The following is an 11,320-nucleotide window of genomic DNA, read 5'->3' on the forward strand; positions in this document are numbered from 1 at the left end:
AGTCTGTAGGATTTTTGGGTAAATGTGAAGTAGCGAAGCAGTCTTTAACAGCTTTGCAGGGCTTGGTGGCTCCTATCCTGTCTTCCAATTAGAAAGCAAAGCTCTGAGCCTTTAATTTTAGTTGTGGGGTAAGGGGAGGCTTACCCTGTGTGGAAGTGCCTTAAATGACTTTGAATTAGTTTTCTGAAAACTTAAGAGTATGAATGAGTGATTAGTGACTGAGCTTTCGTAGCTTAGCAAATTTCTTCTAGTCAGGTGGGCCATAGTAACTGGCAATGTGCAAGCACTTAGCTTGTGACAGATGGCTTTTATGATGATTTAAGCCAACATGCTTTCCTTTGCATTTGAAATGGGTCGGTTACTGTGGTTCCAGCGTGAGCCCTGTAAGGTCAGTAATTCAGTAGGTGTTCTGCTTCGTGTGACCTGTTTCAAATTACCCTCTACTAATTTGAGCAAGATCTTTTATGATTTTTCTATGGTCATCATTCTGTCAAGGCCAGAGTTGGAGCTTTGGATAAAGTTTCATGTAATAAGTGAAATTATTTTTTTTTATTCTACAGTGGTCCCCTAAGCACCCTAGAACAAGGCTACATAACTTGGCAGTTGCTGTTCAGGGAAGACCCCGGTGTGAGACAAGTAAAAGTGCAAGGCAGAATTACAGGAGTTGCCTGAGCAGCTCCCAGCACTCAGCTCAGCATAACACTGAAACAGAGTACACCCTGCAGACTTCTGAGAAACAGTGTGTTAGAGGCATCTGCAAGTGTTGTACCCCTTGTAGAAACCCTTTGTTTTCATAAACTACAAATTGAATGATGAAACGCTTTTAAATCTGTACAGCAGGAGATAAATACAGGACCATCTCTTGTTTTCCAGTTTATATAGCTACTGGCGAATGAGATGATTCATTGCCCAAGAGATTTCAGAAGCATTTGCTGGTTTGTTTGGGTTTTTTTGTGAGCACTTGGAGAGGATTACAAGGGTAAAATGTATGCTACTGTAATACAATATTAACATGATCTGGCGAATGGGAAGCTTGTTCCATTACAACCGTATGACACACATTTTCATGCTCTATCTGATCAGCTATTCTGCTTTGAAGAAGGATGGAGAAAGGCTGTCAACTCTGATGAAGAGAGGAGAAGCAGTCGAACCAAAGCCTGCTCGGCCAGTACGAGTGTACAGCCTCTCTCTCCAACAGTTCCAACCACCACTGTTTACACTGGGTAAAGGACAAAGATTATTACGTAGAGTGATGCTGCCATCAGAATGGGACTAAGATAGTGAAATGGGTTTCATTTCCCTCAGCTAATTATTTTGGTGTGAGCCCATGTGCAGAGACTTCAACTTTGCAGTAAAAGCACCGTATTTTGGCTTTAAGTTAAACTGATTATATGTAATCTTTCTGCGAGGGAAAATTCTGAGAGGCCGGTCAGGGGATTATTTGCATCTGTCCATGATTTTGCAACCTCCAGTTCACTCCTCCTTTCTCAGGTCTGCTTACTTCACTTTGCTCATTCTTTTACCCAGATGCCCAGACCTGCTGGCATCTCTCCCAGGGCGCAGCAAGGACCAGTGTCAGTTACTATCAGGCCTCTTTCTCGGTTGAGGAGACAGGATCTTATCCTTCCTTCTGTCATACGTGAAGAAACTTGGGTAGAACATTAAGAAGCACATTAATAAATAAATCAAATACAGTGTTGTAAATGTTTGATGCTACTGTGAGGTCAAGATAATGTCTTGCATTGATCAGCTACCTAGTTGACCCATAGTTCTCTGATGGACCAGTTGTTGTATGATGAGCAGGTATGAGTGACAGAACTCAGTGCTGTGTTACTTCAGCCCTTACTTTATGGTTGGGTGACTAGCAGCTGATTACTGGCAGAGGGGGAAGGGAAGGGCTGAGAGAGCAGGGCAAGTTAAAGGTGAATTTTAAAATTTTATTGGAGCTGCCTGTGTTCATTATCTTAAAAGCATTGATAGTCAGTTTAGACAATACTTCAAGTACTTTTCATCATTAGAAATATGAAACAACCTTCTGAAACCTTTAAAACAGGTTAAACCTTCTGAAACCTTTAAAATAGGACTGAAGCATTTGTTAACATACCACAGCAAGTACTTAATTTCTGGTGAGTTAGTTCAGTTGCCATTGTATTTGCTTTCCCTCCTGTCTAGCTTAGCAATCTCACCCGCACATATGTTACAGGATGAATAATTGATGTTGCATCCTATAAATATTTTATCACTGGGTTGTTTGCTTAGCGCATTTTTACATTTATGTGGGGGCATGGTTTCGATGTAAAGTAGATTTCACATTGCACTGGCAATTTACCATGTCCCTGTTAACATTCCAGATGTTGAATGTGGTGGTGGCTTTTATGTCAGGAGCCTGGTCAGTGACATTGGCAAAGGTAGGCATGAAAAAACCTGTGACAGTTTAAGGAATGAATGTGTCTGTTTATGGAAAAAATTTGTCATTTTGTATATCTCCAGTAACTAGACCTATGTGTTATTTTGCAGAATTGTAGTGCTGTCACTTGTTTTTGTACACTAAGGTATTTTCCTTGGTAGCATGGGAGAATGAAGGCTAAATAATTGCCGGAGGACCTTGGGGGCTAGGGCATAAAAATGGAGCAAGTAATAGCACTGAGCAAGATAATACAAGGGGATTTTTTTTTTTCATCCTCCATATGTTAAAGCTAACTCAGATTAAGAATGAGAAGAAGAAGAAAGATACTGTCTTTTTAAACATTCTTCATCACATTTTGAAAACAGATTGCACAGAACATTACCATGCACATAATAACCCTATCTACTGGAAAGACTTCTACGTTTGTGATTATTTTTCTAGTGTTTTCTTTCTCCTTTACCTGAACTGTGAATGGTTTTGCTTTCCCACAGGGTTATTTGTCTTGTGCTCTGTATCTGTCAAACTGCATGATGGAGGACAGATAATCCATTTCAAATTTTTTTTTTAAATGATACATTTGCAGATCAAGAAAGCAAGTGATCAGGGATAACGCTATGAATTTCAATGTTATTTGTGCTTAGGCAAGTCAAAGATGGTCTTTCTTTTACTGCCTTCTGAGCATACTGGCTTATGTTTAGTCCTTTAATCACAAACCAAGAGAAAGTCTGTCCTCAGCTGGTTTCTTTTCGAAAATTTAAAATGCAGTAAAAATCTTCCTGCATCAGAAAGGATGGGAGCGAATATTTTAGTATACCTGTGCACTTACGAGTCAGCTCTGGTTACTGTTAGGTTTTGTAGCCCCTCATTATGTAATTCTGTCCTACTGATATTTATTTAACATACTAGAGCATTTGTTTATATACTTTTTTTTTCCTTATCTTAGTTTATGTTGTCCTGATAGGTGGCACAGGATAAAAATGTTAAAAATCCTTCTTGAAAGCAAGAATTGCTAAAGCCTCAAAGTCTGTGGAAAAATAGTACGTGGTCTTCTAAGTCACTTGTGGATACAGAATATTCTGCTTACATCTTATGTCATTATTTCCTCTCTTTTCATTATGATTTAAATCTGGAAAACCTTTTGCCAACTTTCTGTCAGATTTTGATCTCTTTACTACACCGGAGATCTGTTGACATCAAAGGAATTCCATGGCTAAAATTTAAGAAGATATAAGTGAGTGATAAGTCTTAGAATCATAGAACCATAGAATTGTTTTGTTTGGAAAGGACCTTTAAGATCATAAAGTCCAACCATTAACCTAACACTCAAACAAAGCAGAATAATGTAGAAGACTACATGTAAAAATACATTTTAAGTGAGTTGCAAATGGTTAAACTTGACCATGCACTTTTGCTAAATCCTCTTTTTTCCTTTACTGTAGAACTCTCTACCTGTGCCACTATGCAAGAGCTGACCCGAACCAAACACGGGCCATTTACGCTAGAGGAGCATGCTCTTTATGAAGACAAATGGACAATTGATGAAATTGCACGATCCTTAGAGCATTGCACATCTCTTCTCCCGGCAGAGCCATCTCATAAAAAATTGAAGACAGAGCATCCTGGTGAAACTGCTGTGAGCTGTGAAGATAAGTGATAAGTTGGGTCAAGGAAAAAGACTGAATGATTGAGACATTTTAAAATTGGATTGGGATTGTCTTGCCTCCTGTGTAAATTTACAAGTCTGTAGTGGGAGGGTGACAAACTGCAGTGCAAGAAAAATGGTTCTTTTGTTTTCTGGAACATGCACTGAAAATATCCAGCGCTTGCTGTTTCCTGATCTGTTTATTTTCCTTCTTGCACACTGTAAATGGGTCTGCCACTGCTGCCAAATCTTCATAAACTTTTAAAGAACTTTAGGGTGCAATATAGGTGTTGTTGCTAATTTCTCAATAAAGAATTATAAACATTAAGGTTTGATAAATGTGCTCCAAAAAAGAAATCTTTTTTTTTTTTTCTTTATAGCTGGTAATCAAACCCTGAAATACTATGGTGATAAGACTGTCATAGCTTGAAGGGTACAAGAATGTGGTGTGGCAATTTGCTTTCTTGAAATCCATTTCAGGATGTGTCTGTTTTACTGTAGTTTTTCCTATGCCGGTTGTTCTTTCAGTCAAGTGTGATCCAGAATGCATTAAATGTAGATGCTGCTATTTTATGTTAAGTCTGAAATACCAGTGTAAGTGAATAGTTTTAAGTATAAACAAGCCCCGAAGATAACTCTTTGCTAACAAATGCTCTGAAGAGTGCAGTCATCATTACAAGTGTACATATCTTATTCTGTTACAATGTCTCAATTGGCGACCATCCATAATTTAAAGTATAGTTAATTGTTATGGCCTTCATAGGGCTTATGGAATTTACTTTTGCCATCTGTGTATTGCTTGAGCTGTATCCCGTGGATTGGGTAGAAGGCTGATGTGCTTCTGGGCTTTGATTGATTTGGTCTTCTCTAGAAGTTGTATGGGCAACAGAGGGATCCACCATCAAGGATCCTTGCTGAAACCGTTTTAATTCACTGAGGCAGTGAGGGCCTGGTCTGCAGTTCATGTAGTCAGCAGAATTTGATTGCACTGATTATTTCTCACCCACTGCTTCCCTTGGGATTTTCAAAATGACTAAAAGACAGTGGTTTGAGAGAGCTAAAAAGCCCCCTAGTTTGCTTCCATGTGTATAATGGACTCTCCTAAAAGAACTTCCCTATGTGTCCCCATACAAGTTAGTATCAACTCTCTTTTCCTCTTGTCATAACATGGAACATGAGGAGTAGTTTAAACACGTGAGTGATATCTGAGAGAAAGCCCTGCTTTCAAAAGCCCTTTTCAAAAATAATGACAATTGCCACTGAAATGTCACCGAAGAGGAATGGACTGGCTGCTGTTACAGTTTTGTGCTGCTGTTGGCCAAGTGGCCTGCTGTGGCTTTGTACAACTCCTACACCTTTGGTTTTTGGTTCTGGAGTACACGACTTGACTCTCTTACTCTGAGTGACTGAACGATGTAAAGCCAAGATTGTGTTTATATTAGGGTGTAACTTTTACAGAGAGACATGAAGATTTGATTTAATACACTGTGCTAATGGACTTGCTGCTTTCCATGGTAAGTTATCTTGGTAGCTAATTTCCTCTGTTGCTTTAAAGAAGTTGTGTTTTATTCTCAACCTGACTTGGATCTCCACATGGTGCATTTCATGTCTTTGTCTGCACCTTACAGAAAGCAATTTCTCTCTGTGCTGGTATTAAGTGAAATGATCAAGTTCCAACCTTACTTTCAACCTAAGAAATGAAATAAATATCCTGAAGTTTCTCATTGCAGGATACCTTTCCAGACATCTATAGGGTTTTTTGTTTTCTATAAAATAAGAAACTGAAGTCTATGCAAGGTTAATGAAGCTTTTGTTTAGAGAGAGGATAGAGTTTGTGTTTTGTTGTTCAGTAAAGAGTTTTCTTCTTTTGTGTATTCTTACAAAGAACTTAAGGGAAATACTGAAAATATCACAAGCAAATTGATATGTTAGAGCACTCTAGCAGCAGCAAATTTAATGTACAATGTAGAGGCAGTAACCATTGTAAGAAATTTTTATTTCAGAGATGGGAGAAAAGTGTTATGTTCAGTAAGAGAACAGTGGGAGATTTTAGTTGTTTCTTTTCGGGGTGTTTTTTTTGGTACTTTGGATAGGAACAGAGAAGAAGGAGATTATTTCCTAAAGAAATAAAGTAAAGCAGAAAATGTAATTTTCCAGTATACTTGTCTTTAATGATCAAAGACTTTGATTGAAACACAACTTCTCTTACTGTCTAAATCTGTTTTTTTCCAAGAACCTAATTTATGTTATCCCAGTGGTCTTCTGGATTAAGTTCTTATTTTCTTTATTTATCTTTCTGCCTTTTAAAAAATAGCCCAGTAGATGTAATTCTGTTAGTCTTCTTGTTTCATCTACAGGGATTTGTTTCTTTAAAAATCAGAGCAATGGAGGAATCTTTCTATTAATAGGGTACATTTATATACAGTGTTGTAAGTGTCTAGCACATTTTTTATCTCATCTGTTTGTTTAATGCTCACCATGGCTTTCTTGCTATTCCATGTGAGACCTCCTGATATTTTTAATTTCAAAAGCAGAATTATATTTTCATCAGCTTTTAGGTTAGCTTGCAACTGGTCTGTTGTAATTATTGCTAACAGATCTGTGATCCTGAGAAGACAGGATCTGTTCCATAGTCTAGTCACTCGAGAAAAATGAAATGGCAATCAAAAGAAAGCATCCTGTTGACATCAGCAAGTTTTGATTTAGGCTGCAAGTCCTAATGCATGTGGAAAGCATAGGGAGAGGAGGACTGCGGTTGTACACATTGAGGAATCTGCGTAAGGTGTGTAGATAGTGTTTCTAAAGACTGGGGGTATCTTTCAATTTACAAATGCAACTTGCCTCAGTGCTTTTATTCCTCTGTAGCAAGTAGAGAGTCTTTCACCAGCTCTATCTAGACTGTTTTTTTTTACTTGGATTCCTCTCATCTTCCTCAACACTAGGTTCTGTCGGCTCCAGAAATAAAGGCAGAAGAACTTTATCTCAAATTAATGACGAACGCCCCACATAACTTGTGCTGTACTACAGAAGCTATTTCACTTACAAGTTGAGTAGCAAGTATGTTTGGTTGTAGTTGTAAATGGCTGGATAGCGCACGGAACTATGGCAGATAGCTGTCCTTAGAAGGCACAGTGTAAAGAGTGGATAAAGTTGTGCATAAATTATACAATAACAGCTTGTTTTATGACCACTGATGAGTGTCAGCCCCGTTCCAGCCCTGCACAGTTGAGCTACCTTCTCAAACACTCAGACTCCTGTGGGTGCTTCCCAGCGTCTTTCCTAGGCGCTCAGCCTCAGCTCTGCGCTCTTTCCTAGGTACCCCGGTGCTTTAATGAGTCTCTTCGCCTTGAGCCATTAGTACGACTGAATAGTAACCGGGAAGCCACTGAAAAATCTAGGAATAGCTTTTTTAGATACGTTTTAATAAGTGTTTAACCCAGTATCTTGAAACTATCCAGATCTGGAAGTGTTGTGTTCCCATGGGAACCTAGGGAAATACTCATTTTAACTTCTTTATTCTTGTTAACATGCATGTCCCTGAGATACTAGACTTCAGAATTGTGCTATATCCACAGAAAAACGTAGTTTTTTCCAGAACAAAATATCCTGTGATCCTGGATCTTGATTACTGGCAATCATGATATCTCAACATTGAGGGCTATTTAGAGGAAGGGTGTGTATACAATATTTCTGAGATTTGTACAAGAGTTAGTACCTAAGTGCCGAGCGGAGACAAACGGTAGTTAATAGGAATTTTGTGCTACTCTGGCCAGAAAATATGCACATGTCTGTGATTTACCATTTCAAATACATCTGTAACACAGATTGAAAGATTTGTCTAATTTTCATGAGTGTTGTTCGTGAGGATTTGCGATCTTTAGTCCATGGCAGTATGCTGCCATAGTCTGGCGCTGACCCTGGCTCTGCTGCTGGTGCTGCTTCAGGGAGATTGACAAGGGCTTCATAATTTGTCTCCTAATGTCTCTCCCTGGCTGGCTCTTTATTCCTTATTTAAATGGTAGTTTTTCTGTGCACTTCATAATATATTTCTGCTGCCAGCATGTTGAGCACTTTTTAAATGTTTTTTAAACAAAATCAATAGGATCTTTTTTTTCATGTTAATCAAGTCTGAGCCATTAGGGAAATATTCTAGGAGTGCCTTCATCAATAACTAAGCATTTAGCATCTTACCCTGCAGTTCTGTTTTTGATTTATATGTTTATTGGAAGAAAATAAAGTCAAACTTTGAATAACTCCCCAAAATTTTGGGATACCTTAGGATTTTATTTGTAATAGATGGTGAAGTTGCTATTGTGGGCATGAATGGCTCTGAGAGTTTAATAGCTAGGGTCATTCTGTTTGCTTGGCAGAGTCAAGGAATCGCTTGTAACAGTATTAATTTTATTAAAAAGGCCTTAGAGAGACAAAGCGAGAGTGCATGTGTGTGTACGTAAGGGTGACTACAATATACAACCAGAGGGAAGTCATAGAGACAGTGAATGGATTCAGCCATCCTGGGCAAAATTACTGTCCCTATTAAAAAGCAGTCATTGTTTCTAATAGCCATGGGTTTAATTTGCTTCTTTGTGAGACCTGATTAAGTAAATCACCAATACTTAAGAGCATGTAAAGCAAGCAGGTTTATCATCTGGATGCTTTTTTCTCCACTCTGGGTGATGAGATGGTATATCTTTTCTTACTGTTTGTCTCTGAGATCAACTGCTAAGATTGTATAGGCAAAGCAAGAAGTTGGTAATTGGGAGTGGCTGGTTTCAGTGCTCAGGGCAAAAAAAGTGGACTATATTGCAAGAAGAAAACAATGTTTTTTTCCAATTCTGTTTTTGGGGGAGTGTTGGAGACACTGCCATGGCTCAGAGAAAGTATTAGTATGGCTGCCTGAGAAAAGCCTAACGTTTTTTTTATGAATGTGAATGTCTTGGACTTTAATCCTCTTCCCTCCTCACCTCTAGCTCAAAGAAGTGGGGCTAAATCAAAGCTGCAGCCTCTCCCCAACTTTTCCATGTCACGTTACTGTGTGTGTCGCGGATGCTGAAACAATCCTGTGCTCAAACTCTGCGCTGTAAAAGGGTTGTGTGGCTTGCCCCAGAAGTTAACAGTAACTGAGAATGAGTAGGATGAGAAACGAGGCAATGGAATATGTAGACACAAAATAGACTTCCTCTGACCAGATGTATTCATCTTTGGTTACAGCTCTGTGCCTGGCCTTTCCACTTTGCATCCCATTAACTTATATACTGTTTGAGACAGTTCATCCTAAAACTCTCTCATGCTCTCTTTTGAATTCCTTTCCAGGTACATGTGGGTCTTGGGATAGTGTGGAGCAAAACTGCTTTTGTAGTTTCTGGGGGGACAGGAAAGCTGGTAACAAAGTAGAACTGAAAAGGATGAGGTGTGTCTGGTCTTGGTCTTACCCTGACCCTTTTATAAGAAAGACGTAGTTCTGAATGCTTTAGTGCCATTTCTCTGGGACATAGGATTGTTTTAGATATTTCAGAATTAAGTACTTCAAAGTCAAATCTGCAGCTGAGTGCATGCATTAAAAACAAAATACATCATTTCATTAGTTGTCACGTTACTTTCAGTGTCTTCAGAACATGATTTTACAGCTTGAAAGGAGGGGGATAGAAAAGGAATGGCAAGAGGTAAATGTTGTTTCAGTTATGGTTTTGAAATGGATGAACTCGTTTTAGGTGATCATGTGAGAAAATACATGAAGTATTCTAATGGAGAAAAGCTACAGAGAAAGGACAATTTTTACTACCTTTTCTGTTTCTTTTAGCACATAAAAGCTTCTTAAGCTTTGAAATGATGTATTTAAGCTAATGGTTTTATGTAGAAATGCATGAGAGGTTGTTACTATATGCTGATGTGAAAAAAGGCGTTTATTTTCATTTCAGCAGTTGAAAAGAGAGTCTTCTATGATGCCCTTCAAAAGGCAGTGTTTTGCTTATATTGAATTGCCGTAAATCATTAGCATAACTTAGTCTTTTGTGGGTGGTATGTTCATATGAAATAATTTCCTGCAGCTGGCTTTCCTAGGGGTCAACAAAACTGTTTCAAGTTCTGCAGGTACATAGTATGCATTCCCAGTGTAAATGGAACATTGTGTACAAACAATAAATATATTTAGAAAACAAGATTAATTCTCTGTAATCTTTGCTATGCAGATTGCTCTTTCAGTAAAATATTATCCAGACTGAATTAAACCTAGCTGCTGCTTTGCTGCGTTGCTTTGTATACAGTTTCTTCTTACTTTATACTCTGATTTGACAAAGAGCACTGGCAGACTCTGTTGATTTCTTGTCCAGGTGATTAATTTCACCCAGCTGCTGCTCGTACACAGAGAAATTACTGGCTTTAACTTCTGTATTTACTAGTTATGATTTTCTAGTCCTGGGCTCAGTGCCCCTGCCAGAGACTACCCCCAGCAGCGCTAGCAGAAGGAAGCATGTGTCCACCTCATCTGTCCCATTTATAGACTGGTATGTAAAGTGTCGATGGTGCAAATTTTATGCAAATAAACTAGACTCTGTTAGGAGAAGACCACATGTCTCATCATGTTGCTCAGCTGACCTCCAGCAAAAGATAGAGTGTGCAACAGGGGATAGTCATGTTCTAGTACTCCTCTCTCCAAGCACGAGTTGGTGGAAAATGTCAGCAAGGTATACGGGTACATAGCTAACTTAAAGCATGTGATTATTTCTCTTGACCTCAGTGAGAGAACTCCTGCCCTGTTTTACTAAATTATGTAAATTATTACTCACTGAATTAAGGCCTCGCGTATTTCATTTTCACCTATCATGTTTTTTGTAATTGTTTTCTTTTTATTTTAGTAATGCAAACTGATGGAATGAAAAAATGTGTTTCTTTTACAGGAGAGAAAAAAAGAGTAAAATAACAACACTTAGAGTTGTTCCACATCCAATGAATATGTAACAGTTCTATTTTCTATTTAAAAACAAACACAAAAATTGTCAGAATAGAATTAGCGTTATTTTTAAAAATGTGTTTATCTAGGAAATGCATTTCTCTGGAGAGTGCTAGTAAAGTCTGTGCAGAATGGATAAACCTGTTTGAGTGTGTTGGTGATCTGTTTCTAGAGTTAGGAATGTGTAACTTATATTGAATTGTATACCATTTCCCTGCACCAGTTTTATGTGTTGTTCTCTGCTGTGTTGTAGATGTTTATTGCTAGAAAGAACGTAGTCCTACACCCCAAGTTGGTATTCAGCCATTCCTTTGTATCAGGG

General features: G+C 38.4%; 1 protein-coding gene across 2 annotated transcripts in view; it reads left to right on the plus strand.

The window, feature by feature from the left end:
- TRUB1 (TruB pseudouridine synthase family member 1) overlaps window positions 1–10,207 on the plus strand; it is a 32,750-nt gene extending 22,543 nt beyond the window's left edge. For both annotated transcript variants that reach the window (XM_068399221.1, XM_068399222.1), the window contains 3 exons: window positions 1,084–1,223; window positions 2,352–2,408; window positions 3,847–10,207. In XM_068399221.1, the coding sequence (XP_068255322.1) occupies window positions 1,084–1,223; window positions 2,352–2,408; window positions 3,847–4,061 (412 nt within the window). In that variant the 3' untranslated portion in view covers window positions 4,062–10,207. The remainder of the gene's footprint in view (window positions 1–1,083; window positions 1,224–2,351; window positions 2,409–3,846) is intronic.
- The last annotated feature ends 1,113 nt before the right edge of the window (window positions 10,208–11,320 follow it).

The sequence above is a fragment of the Nyctibius grandis genome, chromosome 4, assembly GCF_013368605.1.
Source record: "Nyctibius grandis isolate bNycGra1 chromosome 4, bNycGra1.pri, whole genome shotgun sequence".
Taxonomy (NCBI): domain Eukaryota; kingdom Metazoa; phylum Chordata; class Aves; order Nyctibiiformes; family Nyctibiidae; genus Nyctibius; species Nyctibius grandis.